Genomic DNA, 18,707 nt, shown 5'->3' on the forward strand with positions numbered 1-18,707 from the left:
AAAACCGATGACTAATCACGGCTTAATGGTTGGTCAAAGTTTGAAGTTAGTAAACATTTTCACTTTGTTTTAACTTAAATATAAGTTTGTAATCTTTAACATAAAAACATGAATAGTTTTTTTTTTTAACACGCGCAAAGTTTATTATTTTCATTATTATTATTCGCAATTTTAATATAATATGCTGTCATAATTCAGCGGTAACGGGTTAAAAAAATGAAAATAAAAAAATAAAAAACTTCTTTGAGCAGCATGACTACATCAAATCAGTAAGTTTATGTGAGTAAGAATATTCATGACATCTCCCACAATAATTATAAATCTTAAAAAGTCACCCCGAAATATTGTAGACAAATGAAAAAGAAAAGAACTTTCATCGATTTAAAATTTTTTCAGATATTTAGCAGAAAAAAAGACACTTTTTTCAGGCTTGAAATTTCGAAAGCTACTGAAGATGTAGATTTTAGTTTCATTTCCTTACCTGAAAGGCCTAAGATAATGTAATGTGCTGATTATAGTTGGTTACTTATTTAATTTTTGTAAGTAAAAGAGAAAAAACTGAAAATTGTAATTTCTTTCTTCTGTTAGTCTTTTCATTATTAATATTGTGGTAAAATAGGAATGTATTTAGAAATTAATCCCTAATTATTACAGAAAACAACAATACAAATTGTAGCAAGAATAACAACCAATCAACAGTGAATAAAAATAGTTAATTTTGACAATTAGGGCTACACCTGCTGTGTCATATTTTTTCTGTTACAACGATCATAGTTTTATAATTTTTATTATTATTATTCTCAATTTTAATATAATATGCTGTCATAATTCAACAGTACAGCATAAAAAAATGAAGAAAAAGAACTTCTTTGTGCATGACTACATAGAATTAGTAATTTTATGTGAGTAACAATATTTATGACATCATTATCACGAGCGACGGTGAGTATTTGTCTCCCATAATAATTATAAATCTTGAGAAGTCACCTCTAAATATTTTAGACAAATGAAGAAAAAAAATTTCATCGATTTAAAAAATTTTCAAACATTTAGCAGAAAAAACACTTTTTTTTTCAGGCGTGAAATTTCAAAAGCTGTATTATTTTTGTATTTTAATATCATTTCCGTCAAAAATTGAATACCTGAGGTGCCTATAAAAATGTTATCAGTTGGTATAGTCGATTGCTTATTTTATTTTGCCAAACAAAAGAAAAAAAAAACTGAAAGCTGTAATTTACTTGTTTTATTTGTCTTATCATTATTACTAGTGTGGCAAAATATGGATAAATATGGAATTTAATCCTTAATTATTACCGTCCATTGCACTACAAAAAAAGTATGAAGAACAACGAACAATCTACAGATGATTAAAATAATAATTTATGGCTACCCCTTCTGAAATAATTTCAGAACATTAATTCATTTAAACATTAATAATAAATTTGATGCTTAATTATTAAATTCTGACACAATATTTTTACAATGCTTCCCTGGAAACTTCTTCTGAAACAGAATTTGAAGGATCCACTGATTGGCTAAACTTTAAACCGATGATAAATATGAACTCACTTATGTCATAATTTTGTTCTTTGGTGTTTCTTGTATAAACTAATGTAGCATATTTAAAAAAAAAAAAATTTAAAAAAATTATTACAAACCACACTAGTTTTGAATTCAAAAAATAAATGTACAGAGCACAGAGGTACAAAACAAAACAAACAAGCAAAAAAAAAACACTCTGATTTTTGATATATTGATCTGGTTTCTTTTCATACCATGAACCTTAAATTTGCTAATTAATTAGTGAAGACGATATTTTAAGCTACGAAATTTGATACAAAAACGTACTTTCTCTCTATCAACAAATATTTTTTTTTCTCGATAGATTTGGATTTTTTGACCTCAAAATATAGGGGGTTGCAGCAATTTGAGATATATCAGAAGAGCGGTTCTAAGTTTGGAACTCATCAATTTTACTTTTTACTTATTTTGCTATGACTCTCGAACTTAAGCGAATTTAAAACCTTTTGTGCTCAGTAAAAGCATAGATAAAATTCTATAATCCAAATAATACTTTATCCAAAGATAATTTCTTAAAAAAAATAATTTTGAATAATTACTTTCGAATTTTTTTTTATTATTTTATTAAATAATAGTAAGAAAACAAGTTTATATTGTAAGGCATTCAAATTTTTACATAATTTAAAAAATTTAAATTTACGAAACAAATTACAAAATTTAAACGAAATCGCTCGAATAGTATCTAAGGAATTGAATTTTAATGAAAGTTGTACAAACATTTCCAATTCGATTTTTCCGGAAACTACTCGATCCATACCGCTCAAATTTGCATTTTGCAACATAAATACTCATTCTGACAGGTTTTTTTTCCGCATTCTAAAATGATGTAAAAATAATGTAAATTTTTCAATCCCAATTTTTCGACTTTTATTAAGCAAAATAATAAAAAAATAATTAAAAAATTTTCTTTGCAACGAGTTATCCTAGGAAAATGTTTATTATTATACGTTAAAAAAGAAATTCCATTCGTTTAAAAAGTTTACGAGATATACGACCAAACTATCGGGACCATATTTCTTAGATAGCGACTGCCCCCGATATTTTGGGTGAATCCATCTGATACCTTTCCCAGAGCAAATCCATTTATCAAAAAAAAGAATGTTTATTGAAAGAAAGTACGTCATTCTACTATTTTGTGTCTGATCTCATGACTAAAAACATCCTCTACACAAATTAAAAATTAATTAGCCAACTCAATGTCATCCCCGTGTATATATATATATATATATATACCCACTTAAATTAATAAAAATTTGAATATGCTAATAATGAATAGTTCTAAATTTACTTCAGAGATGTCGCCACTACTTCTCTTTCAAAAAGGTGTTTTTTTAAAAACATAAAATGCACATAGGACATGCAATATTTTGAAAGAACAAAAAGTATATTTTTGAAGTAAATTAGAAATTATAATTTAAAACTTTGAAACTGATTGTTAGAAATATGGCAATCTGAATCTATTAATTCCACTGATAACTTATTGAAGTATAGTCTTTATTAGTCAAATTTATATTCACTTTCTTTTAATCGGTGCTTCTCTTTACTATTGATAGATGGCAGCACAGGTTTGAGAAAGTTATACATAATAACTAATTGGTAATAAAAAAGAAAAATTTTAATATAAAATTGTAAGAAAAAATGAGTATCTTGTGAAATAATATTATCATTAGATGTTAATTCAAAAACTGCGATTTTTAAAGAAATTATGTATTACTCTGCTCATTAAATTTAGTTACTTAGTTGTAGACATTTAATTATTGATATTTATTTGTTGATATTTAGATATTGATATTTAGTTATTTATCTACACGGTTCGAATCTATCTGCAGCCTAAAATCTTGAATTATAATTCAGTTTAATGAAAAATCAATTGTAATAAAAATTAAAGGGACTAAAAAAGAAAATAATTCGTAAAGAAAGACACTTAAAATTTTAAAAAAATTTACTTTAACTTGGTACTACTTGATTTTCACCCAAATCATGTAAAAACACCTGCCAGAAGTAGCCAAACTAAAAGTAACCATAGATACTTTTATTTTCGGTTCCACTCAAGTTTCATATTCAAACCGTGTGATTTGGTAAAATATTATTTTTACTCCAATTTAAACATTTTAGAAAAAAAATTTTGACGATTTTTAATTTAACAAAACGGCATCTTCCTTACTTCTGTAAGGAGGATACCGTTTTATCTTTCCAGGATAAAGAGGTATACTACCTTTTTATTGAGTATGCGTACATGTACACGAAATAAAACTCTATCTAAAGGAAAGTTTGTAGAGGTGCAATGTTCTCAACAAAAAAAAGACCCGTATTTAAGTTAGGAACAAAAAGCAAAGAGTCACGGCTCGTCATCTTCTGGAGTCTTATTTTGCGGAATTCATGTGGTAAAAATCCTATGGTTAAGACAAGCCTTTTGATTTAAAATTGAAAGCAATCGGTAATTATTTTTGAAAACTGCAACAGCTTTGTATCCAACTAATGGTCAATTTTTCATTCATTATTTATGATATTTTTATGAAATTTTATGATGCAATTAATTAAGAAATAATACTATTTGTATGAAATTTTATGAATTAAGTAAGATGCCTATAAGAAAGAAATAGCAGATTTGAAAATAGATTTTTCTTTCTTTTTTTTTCTTTTTTAACCGATAAGAATTGAATGAACTACTGAAATAATGTGTATTCACAAACGATAATATGAGTATTTCTCATCGAACTGTAAAATTCAAATAAAATAACCAATTTGAAGAATAAAGAATTATTTTCTCTTATAACCGATTAGATTAATAAGAGTTCTTTTTCCGAAACAATAATTCAGCTTACTTTATTCAGTTAAATTTATGCATATGTGTATAGCTAATCGACTAAAAGCCGCTGTAGACTTGAGAATTCAACTGCCCACCATAAAAAACAAATTTTAGGACAGTTATTGATGAAACACTGCCTGGCATATACACACTTTTTCATGAACTTCTTTTAAACAATCAGGGTTCCGTTAAAATTAGTTAGATCGTTTAGGGTTTTGTAACTAAAAAAATTGAGAATCGATGGTCTAACATAATTATTAAATTTTACTTTATATAATGACACAGTATCTAAATAATCAATTAGGTATTATGCAATTACGCTTTTTACTTAAATTATTTATTAAATATTATTTGTAACAAATAACGGTTAATTTTTATTAACAAAGTAACCCTGCCAAGGAAAGGAGACAATTCACATTATTGTTGTGATAAAGTATTGATTAATAAAAACCTGGGTTCCAACCGCTTAGTTTAAAACATTTGTTTAAAAAAAAACGTTAAATAAAAAAAAACATTTTCAAGATTTAAAAAAAAAAATTACTTCTTCTGTATTAATTTTCCTGTCCAAAACATAATACATAAAAAAAAACACACACACACATATAGTAAAAAAAAAAATTTATGTTTTCACAATTTCATATCACAGCAAAAATTTGCAAATACTGAAATTAATTTAATATTTTTCTTGTATGAAATGAAAAAAACAAGAATATTTCATATTGAAATTTATTTATAAACAAAAATTAGAGATGAAATACTTTTAAAAATCATTTCTTTTTTAAAATTAATATTTAATTGCATTTTCATAGAGGCCACTGATTAAGTAGATTGCAGTACGAAGTAGCAATTGTTTAAAACTTTCCTTCTTTCTTCAAAAAAATTATATTTTTATTTTTCTTATCTTATTTTATTTATTTATTTATTTTTATTTATTTTTTAATTATATTTTTATTAACCTATTTATTTATTTATTTGGTAGAAAACAGCGTGGAGTTTGAAGTTGAATAATTTTTAGTATTATAATTCTATTATAATTATTAGTCATCGTGATATGTGCTTTTAAGAGGTGATCAAATAATTTTATTATTTGTTAAAAGTTTCGACAAGCAAAAAGCTTTAATGTTCAGTCCAGATAAAACTCGCTGTGCTTCTATCTGTAAAAGAATTAGTTCATTAGAAAACATTTTCAACATTTAGGGCGTTCAGGAAATTTTCATTTTCTAGAATACTCGCAACTAGAAAATGGTAAAATTTACCGTGTATAACACCAAAAAACTCGGTGATATGGTTTTATAATACGGGTTAAAATTTAGTTATTTTTCATGATACCTTAGATCATGGCATGTAAACCATTTACTCGATTAAACTTACTTCAGCTTCTTTTGATTTTTATTAAACGTGAGGCAAACGGGAAGAACTATAATTTTTAAAACTAGAATAGCCGGTGAACTATTACCATATGAAAGGAAAAATTACCAAATGAATGGTTTAAATACTGTATATTTTGGTTTTTATTAAAAATTATTATTATTATATATATATATATTTTCTTTTTACAAAACAGATAATTAAAAAAAGGTAATACTCTTTAAGGTAGTGTTTCCCAAAATGTGGTACGCGTACCCCCAGGGGTACGGGAGCAGGTTAGCTGGGTTCGCGTTCTTATGCAAAATGTCTCGCAACAAGCGAAAATTTCGAAAAAAATTATTTAAAAACAAAGCTAGCCATGAAAATTTACGATTACCTATTTGTCTATTGGCTATTTTTAGCAGAGTTAACAGTTAATAATTAGTGGTGGTCAACAGCCAGTTGTGATTTTTAACTTTTGTGCAATTTTTTTTATAGTAAAAAATGCATTAATTTTTTTATTAGGGGTACACAGCGTTACGAAAAATTTAGAAAGGGTACACAAAAGTCATAAGTTTGGGAAACACTGCTTTAAGGTAATACTCTTAGTTTGCTAAAATATATTATCTTTGTTAATTTTATTATGTTAATTTTATATTTTCTTTTTTATGTTATTTTGTTGCAAGATATTTTACTTCGTTGCAAATCTGCACAGCGTAAAGGCAATACTCTTTCATTTTTGTTAAAATATGAATAGTGATAAATTTAAATGCTTACAATCTTTGAAGATGTTAAAATGTTGCGGCAACATCCCAACTTAGAATAATTTCCAAACGATAGTGTTTTGTTTAGCTATCCAGTCTTAAGTAAATGCTAGACATTGCAAATGTATTTATTATTGTGAAAGCTATTTCTTCGATTCCGCAATCAGCAACGTTTTCTTACTGAATTTATTCAATCATTAAATAAACTTATTTTTTTAATATTTGAATAGCCTACAAAAATTACAAATAAGTTAGTCAGTGGTACACGACAATTGAATTCACATCATAAATAAAGATAGTCAAAACCAAGTTCTAAGATTTCATTTACTTTCCTTAGAAAGATTCCTTAGTAAAATGTCGCAGTATGATCTCATTTGCTGAAGGGGGGGGGGGGAGTATTTCAATTCCCCATTTACACTCTGTCACAATAAGATCAGGATACATTTAGATAAAAAGTTAATAGAATTGATTGATAGCCACAGTCATTTAAAAGTATGAGCCTGTTCTTTCTTTGCATTGTTAAATACATTGGGATCTCAGTATACAGAACAGGTGTGGCTGACCTTTTTAGTATGAACAAGTGGCTGACCCCACCAAAGAAGGGAGAAGTTTTGTGGCGAGATTGCCGGAACACATTATAAAGAGTCAAGATAAGAATTAGACCACCAGGTCGAGTAAGTTATAAATTACATGAGAAACGTCAATTGGAAAAGGCAACAATTACTGAAATATTTCCATTCTAGAAGCAATTTCTACCCCTAGTGAGTTATACTATATATTTAAATTTAAATATTTAGCTTTAATATTCCACTCAAATGTTATCATTCTGATAAAATAAAGTTATTGTTATTAGCCATAACTTAAATATTATTTTCTTTTTAAAATATTAAGAATATTTTCTTTATAACCAATAATATACCAATAACAAAAATTTTAATTTTATTCTTTAAAGTTTTTCTATCAGGTTAAGGTTTTTGAATGGCGAAATTGCGAATGGCTTTATTTGCAATATTCAAGTATACTATAAATAATACTATTTATAACATATGTACTATTACAATATTAGTCTTTCTTTACCTATATTTATAGAGGGGTTACCGGATTTTAACCACGCTAAAAAAATCCGCAGGGATATTTTTGGTATAAACCACGTAAAAAAAGATCAGCTAAAATTGAAAAAAGCCGATTTTTATTAGAACTAATAAAATTTAAGAACTGTAATAATATAAAATGGTTATATAATTGTTAATTAATTACTACATTGATGAGAATGTATGTTAAAAAAAATTTGGAGCAGCAACTTAGCACTTTCAAAACTAATTGAAGCAACAGGTTTAACCTTGGAAGTTTTAAGAACAACCATTTTGAACTACTTAGAACCGTAATTAGAAATCAACTTATTTAACGTAGCATAGGTACGTAAATAACACAACATTAACTGTAATTACTATTTGTCCTACTTTTCATAAAAAAATATTATGATTATTTTGATCAAATCATGTACAGTACCTAATTTATACCATAATCAGTTCATACCAACCATACAATGCATATCAACCATACCAAAACCAACCATAATCAATACCAAATTTATAGAAAATTTAGAACTATGTTAAAAATGATTGTTCTGAATTATAAACCACAGTTAGAATAAATGAGAGCATGATTGAAATAGGCTTAGAACAATTTCAGACAAAAGTGTCTGGTTTTGAAGCAGATATGAAACAACAATAACATCATTCAAATTAATAACAAAATTAATAGTTTTAGCTAATTCAAATTAATAATTTTATCTATTTATGGAATAAATTCCCTTAAGAGAATGCAAAACTAATATAATAATATATTTTACTTACATTATATTACTGAATAAAATATTTTTTCAGAAAAGACTGGCTTTTTCGTAACCCTGTTTTTATTTGCTCTTCACATCGCGTTCTTATATTTAATGTAAATTTTAACTGATAAAAATTATCTCGAACTGCTCGAAAATTATATTCGAGCTGCTCGAAAATTTCTAATAATGCTTCTCCTAAATAATAAATTGTACTATGAAAAAAACTTCCAACTCATTAGAATGTTAATTTCAAAATATTTAAGGGAGAATATATAAACACTGTTTTATATATGTTTTCTTTTTTCATGTTAAAAACTGTTCCCATTGAAACTTTAATTTAAAAATACTTAAGCGAGAGTTTATATTAAACAAAGGCAATATGCCTTTTTTTTGTTAAAAATTGCACTCATTAAAATGTTAATTTCAAAATAATTAAGTTAGATTATGTTTAAAACACAGGTTATTATACTTTTTTGCTTTTCTTCGCGTTAAAATCTGTACTCACTAGAAAGTTAATTTCAAAATATTTATGCGAGAGTATGTATTAAGCACTTAGTAATTAATTATGTTGTAATTTATATAGAAGAATTAGATAGAAGCATTTAAGATGAAAGCATGCTGCAACAAACGAACATGCGAAACTCAATCTCTTTTGAAGTATTTACAAGATATCTTTGAAGTATCATTTTACCTCATTTATTTAATCATTCAAATGTCACATTACAGATTCAAAAATGTTTACCATATGCTTGAGTTCCATGACACTCTATTATTAAAATGACGTCTCTGAGCAGTTACTGATGGAATACCAGGCATTGCGTGGAGATGAAAACACTCAACACCAAAGGGACAAATCCCTTTACCATTTTTGAAATATTTACAATGTTTCGTGAGCAGAGATTTTTTATACTCAGCAATTAATATCTCCTTCTCCTCTTTAGAAGGAACCCAATTCTTACTGGGGATGTAAAAACTAGACGGCACTCTACATTCGGGGCAAGCACGAGTAACAGCAGGATCTATTGAATCTTCTTCATGACGAGAAATCCCCACTTTTCTCCATTTTATGATGCAGGATAAGCAAAACACATGGTTGCAATTCTCAAGAATACCAAAGCGACGCTCTGCAACTGGATTTTTTTCTATTACAACATCTAAACATATACCACATGTTTTATCAAAATCACGAAGATTTTTACTTTACTCACGTCCACAGACTTTAATATGAAGACTCCGTTGCTTCTCATCAAAAGGATTCAAACAATACTTGCGACACAGTTCACATATCTCTCCATGAAAGCATGGACATTCGTCGGATGGACACACACCGTCAAAGAAATGCGGACACAATTCCATATCCAGTTTAGCTGATGGTTCGGAAGTCTGCTCATATTTTGCTGTAAAATCCTCTGTAATTATTGTATGATTAAACAAGCATTCATCACCATTTTCACAGATGCCTTTCAAAAAGTATTCACAGGCAATATTTCCGATATTGTCACTCGTGGCATCGTGCACATATTTACAACTCATTCCATCTCGACAAGTTGAATAATAATAAAAAGGGCACACCACATTTCCAGCATTTATTTTTGAGCTTTCAGCCATTTTACAAAATTTTTAATTGCTATCAAAAGAAACAGATCTAAGCAGGTAGAAGCATATACATCGACGTAATTCATGCACGATGATACGTTAGAATGCGGTAGAGATGGCTAATATTTTGTACCTAGTATTAGGTATTTTGTACTTATTATTTAATCATACCTGTTATTAAAATAACAGGTTACTTCTAAAGACCTGTTCTAAAATACTAGGCAGAAATTGTAATTCAATTATCTTCCAAAAATTTATTATTCTACTTTTCTTATAACGTTTAAATTGTTTTTTGGCCATTTTTGTAATTATTGTATGATTAAACAAGCATTCATCACCATTTTACAGATGCCTTTCAAGAAGTATTCACAGGCAATATTTCCGATATTATCACACGTGGCATCGTGTATATATTTACAACTCATTCCATCACGACAAGAATTATTATAATAAAAAGGGCACACCACATTTCCAGCATTTATTCTTGAGCTTTCAGCCATTTTACAAATTTTTTAATTACTATCAGAAGAAGCACATAAAAGCTTATAGGTCGACGTATTACATGCACGATGATACATTAGAATGCGGTAGAGACGGCTAATATTTTGTACCTAGTATTAGGTATTTTGTACCTATTATTTAATCTTACCTGTTATAAAAATAACAGGTTACTTCCAAAGGCCTGTTCTAAAATACTAGGCAAAAATTTTAATTTAATTATCTTCCAAAAATGTATTTTTCTACCTTTTTTTTTTATAATGTTTAAATTGTCTTTTGGCCATCTTTGTAGAGATTAAAATAAGAAAACAAAATAGAAGAAGAAAAGATCAGGTTTTATTTATTTGATTACTACAGGGCCGTCGCCAGACATTGCGAGGGGCCCTACAAGTTTTCGATTTCTGCAAAATCACTAAGACAGTAGATAACTCTGAAACTAGTGAGATTTTTATTTAAATAATTCCGACAGATGTGCTTTTTTTTTTCAATTTATTTTCTAAAAATGAACAAAATAAAATTTTTATTCCATTATTATATTTTTTAGAGCTGTTTTAAATCTAATAATTTAACGAGTTACTTTGCTAAAATAAAAAAATTTTATTTAGCTTATTTCCTAAAAATGTTTTAATATAGCTTATTTTCTCTAATTCAATAGTTTGTATTTCTATAAGCATAGCTTTTTATTTTTCTATTTTATTTCGCATGGTGCCACTAGAACTGCATTCAAGAACCATGCCTAAGCAATCTTGTATATGTTTGGGAAAAAAACTTTTAAAAAAAAAATAAATAAATAATTCTACGATAATATTTATAACAAAAACCACCTGTGAAATGTAAGACACTCCAAGAATTTCCCCCTCCTCGTGTCTTGAAAACGAGTCCTGAAAAACTCGCCTCTTTTGGAAGGGGGAAACGCAGTCTTTATTTTGGAAGATAGTTTAAATTTAAGGTAAGCAATATGTTACGCACTTTATGCTGTTATCTATAATATAGCATTTTTTTTCTAAATCGAAACACGAAATTAAAGACACGGTGAAGCACAAAAAAAGGGAGGGAGCTAACACTGCACTTACTAATGCCGACTGGTATAATTTGAGCATCGTAAATTAAAATGAACTGTTATCGTAAGTTAAAATGAAAAATTAAAATGCGCATAAATTAAACTAAAAATGTAAACCAACATTAAAACTATCAAAAACTTATTAGTTAAAAATCATAAGAATATTGAACACAAATATTTCATTAAATTTTTAATTAGACATTTATAATTTTAGCAAATCAGAATAAAAGCTTAGAGTTCAAAACTAGCACTAAATCGTTTAATTCTATGAAACAAAATTGAGTGGCAATGATACTAAAAATAATACCAGATACACACTCTAAAAACATTTCTTTAAAAATCATTACACAATGCTTATAAAAAAATTATTATAATTAATAAATAATTAATAACTTAACATTCATAACATAATATAAATTTAAGTAAATAACTACTAACTGAAATTATTAACTAAATTAAGCTACAATTAAAAGACATTTATGGGTTTTAAAACACCGTTTACATTAAGTGATAAATATAAAGTTATTTCATTTAATTTTTGATAAATTGTCTGAAATTAAATAAATTTTGCATCAATCAAGGATAACTTTTTGAAATATTAAGAAAAGAACTTAAAAATAAGAAATTATTTTGCAGTTAAAAAAAACTATGCGTGGGTGATAAGGTATACTCCTCTAGCACCCCTCTCCAAGCTTCATCTTAGCTCTTCACCCCTCCGATTTTCCCTCTCTCATTTTGACAATTGAAGATTGATTAAGGATTACGCCCACGGCAGAGGGGGAGAAGTTTTGTGCCGAGATAGCTGGAACACGATTGTATTTACGTATCACTAGCACTGCACAATGGGCTAGTGGCGACGGTCTGGGAAAATTACAGAACATTTTGCCTTCAAACAAGTTATTCTTTAGAATTTTATTATTTATTTTCAATACCTTATAATTTGTCTTATTACAGTTTCAAGATATATAACTACATTATTTTCAAACACATTTTTGTGTCTAATACTTCAAAAAATTTAATTTAAATAAAAGAAATGGCTTTTCAATACAAAAAAAATAATGCAATTTACTGATGTCGAAAAAGGTACTGATGGCAAGAAATGTAATATCAGTGCTACTTAGATTAAGTTCTTATAAGACCTGATAGGTAATAAATAAAAATACTACGACTTTAGACAGTATTTTGTTAGCTTCTAGAGCTCTTAAATGGGATTCAGAATGAAAGAATGTGTTCATTAACATGAGTCATTCGATCTACTATAAGTTTCAAAGAAACAATTTAAATCTTATTTCCTTAAATGTGACAGTACATGAAACTTTTTTTTGGGTGAAAGAAGAATGACATGATATGGAGAAGTTCTCTTTCAAGAATTTTTTTTGCATTTTGATATTCTTTTAGAAAAATTTTTAGCAATAGAAACTTCATAGCTTACATTAGGTTCGTCTGAACTCACTTTTTCAGCACTTGAAATAAGTAATGGAGGTGAAATAGAATTTGAAACGAAAAGATTGTCCCTCGGTGAGGCATCCTCTTAAGTGGACGCCATATCTCGGAAGAAAATTTTGGTCGCAAATTCTATTTCTCCTTCATTACTAATTTAAAATGTAGAACCATGAAGTTTCAGACATTGTAAAGAAAATTTTAAAATATGCAAATGAAAATAAATTATGAGATGATAACTAAGGATTACGCAACGGAGAAGCTCTCGTCTAATAATTTGTTTACATTTTAAAATTTTGAAGTAGTTTTTTCAGCTATTGAAACTTCACGGCTTACTCTAGGTTTGTCTGAACTTACTTTTTCGTTCTTTAAAATTTTAAGTAAGTACTGAAGGTGAAAGATAATTTGAAATGAAAAGTGGCATCCTCTTAAGATTTCACCGGATGCATTCATCTAATGGAATCTTGAAAATCTACATTGTTGAAAATATTCAATTCTGAGGGGTCTTCAATCTTGTACCATCGGGGTTCTCAGAAAGTGATAACATTTCTTAGAGAATAAAGAGGACATTCAATAGAAATTTCAGAACGTCTAATAGAATTTTTTTGAATTGTATTTTCATTCCTTGAAAATTTGTTAATGATAACTTCTTAATAGATACTAAAGAATTTGTCACTCAAAAGAGAATTGGTGTTTATCTTCTGGGCAAGTATTGTCAAGTGACACTTTTAATCATTGTTGGAGATAATGAATAGTCTCAAACATTCTTTCTTAGGTTATCAGTAGCACATGGTGAACAACCTAGTCGGATTATCATTCAAAAGTGACAATTGGCAACCTAAACTATTAAAAATTACTTGATTTGCATGTTACAGGGACAGGATTAAGCTAGAAAATAAGAATTTGAAATCACCCATGCTTGTTAAATAGCAGAAAATATTTTAATGAGCGACTAACTTTTTCAAGAGTATCAGTATTATTGGTGGGTGAAAAAAGATATTTTGCTAAATTATAAACCTAAAGATAGGTAACTTTTTAACTGCGAAGAATAAAATAAAAATATTATATTTCACAATTTAATATGACCTTGTTAAATATAGAAATTTTTCATGAATTAATATTGGAAGTAATCTGAAAGTTTAATGAAATGAATGAATTTAAATGAATTTTTTTTTTTCAATTTCAAATCAATAAACTTTTTGATTGTTTTATGTATAACATCCTTCTAACTACGAAATAATCAGGACTATCAACTGAGTTCTGATATAAATCTAGTTCAATGAAAAAAATTTACGAACTAGTGAATTGAAAGAAATTAATTGCCCTTTAAATTAATTTTTTTTAATTAAGTTCCTATCCATCCTATGTCACTTATTGCCTACCAAAAGAGGGATAAGACATCATTTTATGTGTTGCACACACACAGAAGAAGCTTATAAGAAAATTAGTTGCGGAATTGTTTTTGTTCGAAATATTTCAAACGGGATGTCACAGAAATGTTTCTCTAAGCACTTTTTTATAATATTTCATTTTCGATGTTTCAGAAACATGTTTATTATCATTTTCAGAATTTCGCTACGTATCTTCCTAACTGTTATGTATTTGTTACATTTCTGCGAGTTCATATGCTGTACAGGTTAATACAGTGTTAAAAAGCTCCACCGCTTTGGCTCTCGTTTTAAAGGCTTTGGTTCGGGTTTGTGATAGAAAGGGAATCTCTTTCTTCGTTCCATAATGTTAGTCATAGAGTGAAGAGAAGCTACCCTCCCTAAAATGAGCTATTCTTTTTTTCAATGGCAGCAGACGGCCTCAAACTTTGTTTCGGGGGGGGGGGGTTCTGACCGTAGACAAACTATATCTAGTCCAGTCACATTAGGGACTAGTCAGTCGCATTAAAAGTCTAATTTTTAGCGGAAATAAGAAGACTTATGCTGCTCTGCCATCGCTTTTCCCTCTCATATCTTAGATTGCATTGGTACCTCTGTGGGGCAGCTGTTGAATGGAGGGAATATAGTTTTGGATTTAATTGTGCGACATGGTCTTCTGGATTTGATTAATTTCACTAGGCCAAGGGGATAAGCAACAACAATAACAGTATTATATATTTTTTTAATTTTTAGTAAACATATTTATTTTTGAATAATTTACGTTAAAAAATTAAGCATTTTCCGAACTCGTTTTCATAAATTTAAACTAATAAAATTAAAAAAATCTAAAAACTTACAAATGTGCAATTTAAATTTACTTACTCATAACCATAAACCGCATAATTTTATTGTTTCCTAATTTTGAGAAAAATCACTAGAAGAATTAGAAAATTATTATGAGTTGGTTTTGTTAATCCAACAAAGAGAATTCTAACTGTTAATCTAACAACCGAATGACGTTTCATCATCTAAAGTTTGTTAGAAAGACTTCTCAAAATTAAAGCACGCTACTCGTGTTTCATAGCAAGATTATTCCATTCAACAAGCATTTATATTCATTTTATTCTCAAATAGGTTCTTCATAAATATGAGAAGTTCAAACAAAAGTACAACACTGTAAAAAATTGCGGATCAAATTACAGTATAAAATGTCAGCAGTTTCGTCATACATAAACCATTTTACCGTAAAATATTATATATACCGCAATTTTGAAAGTAATATTTATTTAGAGCGATTCAGTAATATTACGGTAATTATTACTCTAAAAATTACGGTATATCAGATTCTCTTATCCGTAACATTTTCTGGAAAAAATAGATTTTACGGTAAAAAATAACAGCACGGTGACAGCCGGTACTTTTTACCGTTATTTGATACGATATTTTTTACAGTGTAGTGCATTGCCAGCAATTTCATTATGTAATAATATTTGACATCTGATTCAATTCAATTTAATTAGAGAAAATTTATTATAATAACATGCATTTCTAATTTTTATTTAAAATACACATGCTGTCCAATGAGTTAGGAACGTGGCTCTTGCCGTGTTTGCACTGTTTAAAGGATCTTAAAGTCTTTATAGACAATGCACGGTTATTCCCTATGCATAAAATATTAATCAAAATTATCTAATTCCTTGGTGAGTGTGTGCAAACGCTAAAGTGTATACTTTCAAATGTGAGTAATTCAACCATTTATGCGCAAACTATGTATGAAAAACCTATGGAGACCGATGAATGTAAAACAAGATGAATGTGAAATAAGGGATAATACATATTTGTTTATACTAAGTGCATATTGCTTTCTGTTGGTTTCCACTTTAACTTAAACAAACTAATGTGTCTTAATTCAGATCTGTTTATATTATACACTGGTTATCATAAATTAAGGAAAATTCACAAAAATCGCGATAACTCAAGAAATTACACATGGAATTTTATGAAACTTACCCACAATATACAACACATAGTAAGGTATTAAACAACATAAAAAGAAATTATCAGACATTAATAGTAGTATAGAAATTAGCACATGTATAAAATAAACAAATTGGAAGTATCGGTTTGCAATAGAAAAAGTACCTTTAATATGGAATATGATTGCCTCTAGAAGCAATACAGCACAAACAGCGATGTGTGATGCTTTCAATTATGCGGTCTATCAGTTCAATAGGAAGTGAGAGCCATTGCTCTTGTAAAGCAGTTGCAAGCGTGGCAAGGGTCTGAGGGGGCGGATTGATGGCAGATACACGCCTCCCTAGAGCATCCCAAACGTGCTCGATAGGATTCAAGTCCGGGGATCGAGCTGGCCACTCCATGCGAGTAATTGTTTCCTGTTGAAGATAATCATCAACAATGCGAGCTCTGTGTGGTCTTGCATTATCGTCCTGTAACAGGAAGCAATCACCAATTGCCCCGGCATATGGGCGCACATAAGCATCAAGGATGTTGTCTCGATAAACCTGAGCATTCACGGTTCCCCTTGGAAAGACATGGAGGTATGTGCGCCCTCCTAAGGATATGCCTCCCCAAACACAGACACTGCCTCTTCCGTATGCATCTCTTTCACGGATGTTTGATGGATGATAACGGGTCCCAGGTTCTCTCCATATCAAATAACGTCTACTGTCACTTTCTAGACTAAACCTGGACTCATCCGTAAAGAGAACAGGCCTCCATTGATCTGACGTCCAGTGGACATGTTGTCGGGCCCACTGCAAACGGTCTCTCCTATGGCGTGATGTGAGCGGCACGCAAATGGCTGGTCGTCTCGCATACAGACCACCTTCGTGGAGCCTTCTGCGCACAGTTGACGTTGACACCAACCTTCCGGTGGCTGCAGCAAGAGAGGATCTAAGATGTGTCGGAGTAGCGGTTCTATTCCTGCGTGCACTTAATGTCAAATATCGGTCATCGGCACTGGTCGTAACAGTTGGCCGTCCTTGACTGAACCTCCTAGATGCCGAATCTGTGGTTTGAAATTGCCTCCAAAGTCTATGAACCACAGATGGACTCACATTTAGCCATCTGGCCACTTCTGATTGACTCTGCCCTGCCTCTAGTCTCCCGATGGCTCTCCATCGTAGTTCTTCAGGCAAATGATGCCTAGAGGTCATTATTACGAATTGGCTATCTCAGATTTTCAATGTCGCAATCACAGTAAAATTTGTGTGCTTTCTCTCAAACTTGGACTTTTATGCTCCAGGCAGATGACGTAAGCCGAGTGCAGCGCCACTAATTTGCATATTGCAATTTTACTCAGCTACTCTTAGTGGACAACATATGCAAATTTTGCACGGTTTGGCTTACTTTTGAAAGAGTTATCGCTATTTTTGTGATTTTTCCTTAATTTATGATAACCAGTGTATTATACAGTGTGGTAGGCAAAACTTCCTTGTTTTCGCATAATAAATCTTAGCAATGAATCATTTGTGCTACTACTTCTTTCTATTTCATAAAAAAGCAGATTTAAATTGACTCTAGGCACAAATGCGTTATGCTTTATTTCAACATTAATGACAGTTTATTCATAATAGATCATTTGTATTCAATTAGCAAGAAAAAAAGAAAAAGATTTTAAATATTTTTAGAAAAAAAGGTAATAATGCCATCTTTAAAAAGCAATTTTATAGATGATGTAAACTATTTATTTATAATATTTATGTGAATTTTAATAAGCGCAATTTGCTTTGATTTAAAAATGCAAATTATTTATCTTTTTATATTAGCACTTGCATAAACCAAGTATGAAATATTAACATTAAATAAAATAGAAAAAAGGTTAAATAAAATTAAAACGATAGCAAGATTTTTTTTATTTCACAAATGATTTTTTTTATTTCACAAACTGAGACGATCGAAATGGGTTCACTTTGCGCATGCGCATTGATGGCCTCCTACCATAAGAGGAAGAGTTTGTAGATAACCAATCATACGCCTTGCTCAGAAATGTTTATATTCACGTCATCAGAATCGACACGCCCTCTGTTGTACACTATCTCCCCCAGTGCACTATACTTTATTACTCCATAGTTGTTTGTTATCACTAGCAGAGGTGAAAGTGAATTAAGTATTATATAAAATGGCTGAAAGCGCACCACTAGATATGACGAAATTAGTGCGCCCGTTTTATTTAAATTCTTCTAGCCAAGAAGGTAATAGGTGCAATTTTAGACAGATAACTAGATTTCGTGAAAATATCGTCTGCCGTTTTTCTTTGAAAGGCATTTGCATGTTTGGTGATTATTGTTGGTATTCTCATCCAAAAGCTGAAGATGATGTTTATTATATATCTCAACCATGCAGTGAAGAGTAGAATACTGGTCATTTACAGCAACAGACAGGGAAT

At 29.4% G+C, this 18,707-nt stretch overlaps 1 protein-coding gene across 1 annotated transcript; it reads right to left on the bottom strand.

Annotated features, from left to right (window-relative positions):
• Nucleotides 1-9,076: 9,076 nt before the first annotated feature.
• Nucleotides 9,077-9,946, bottom strand: LOC147807733 (E3 ubiquitin-protein ligase makorin-2-like). The gene is made up of 2 exons (XM_087166783.1): nt 9,547-9,946; nt 9,077-9,492 (listed from the first exon to the last, which is right to left on the bottom strand). The coding sequence occupies exons 1-2, from the start codon at nt 9,944-9,946 to the stop codon at nt 9,077-9,079; spliced, it is 816 nt and encodes a 271-aa protein (XP_087022909.1).
• Between the last annotated feature and the right edge of the window lie 8,761 nt (nt 9,947-18,707).

Source organism: Parasteatoda tepidariorum, chromosome 6 (assembly GCF_982258835.1).
Source record: "Parasteatoda tepidariorum strain Cologne lab strain chromosome 6, Ptep-v5.0, whole genome shotgun sequence".
Classification (NCBI taxonomy): Eukaryota; Metazoa; Arthropoda; class Arachnida; order Araneae; family Theridiidae; genus Parasteatoda; species Parasteatoda tepidariorum.

Excerpts from the sequence above, each read along its gene's own strand:
- LOC147807733 (XM_087166783.1), bottom strand. The coding sequence starts at position 9,946 with ATGGCTGAAAGCTCAAAAATAAATGCTGGAAATGTGGTGTGCCCTTTT. Across the intron at positions 9,493-9,546 it reads TCATATTAAAGTCTGTGGAC|ATGTTGTAATAGAAAAAAAT; the intron begins GTGAGTAAAGTA and ends GTATATGTTTAG.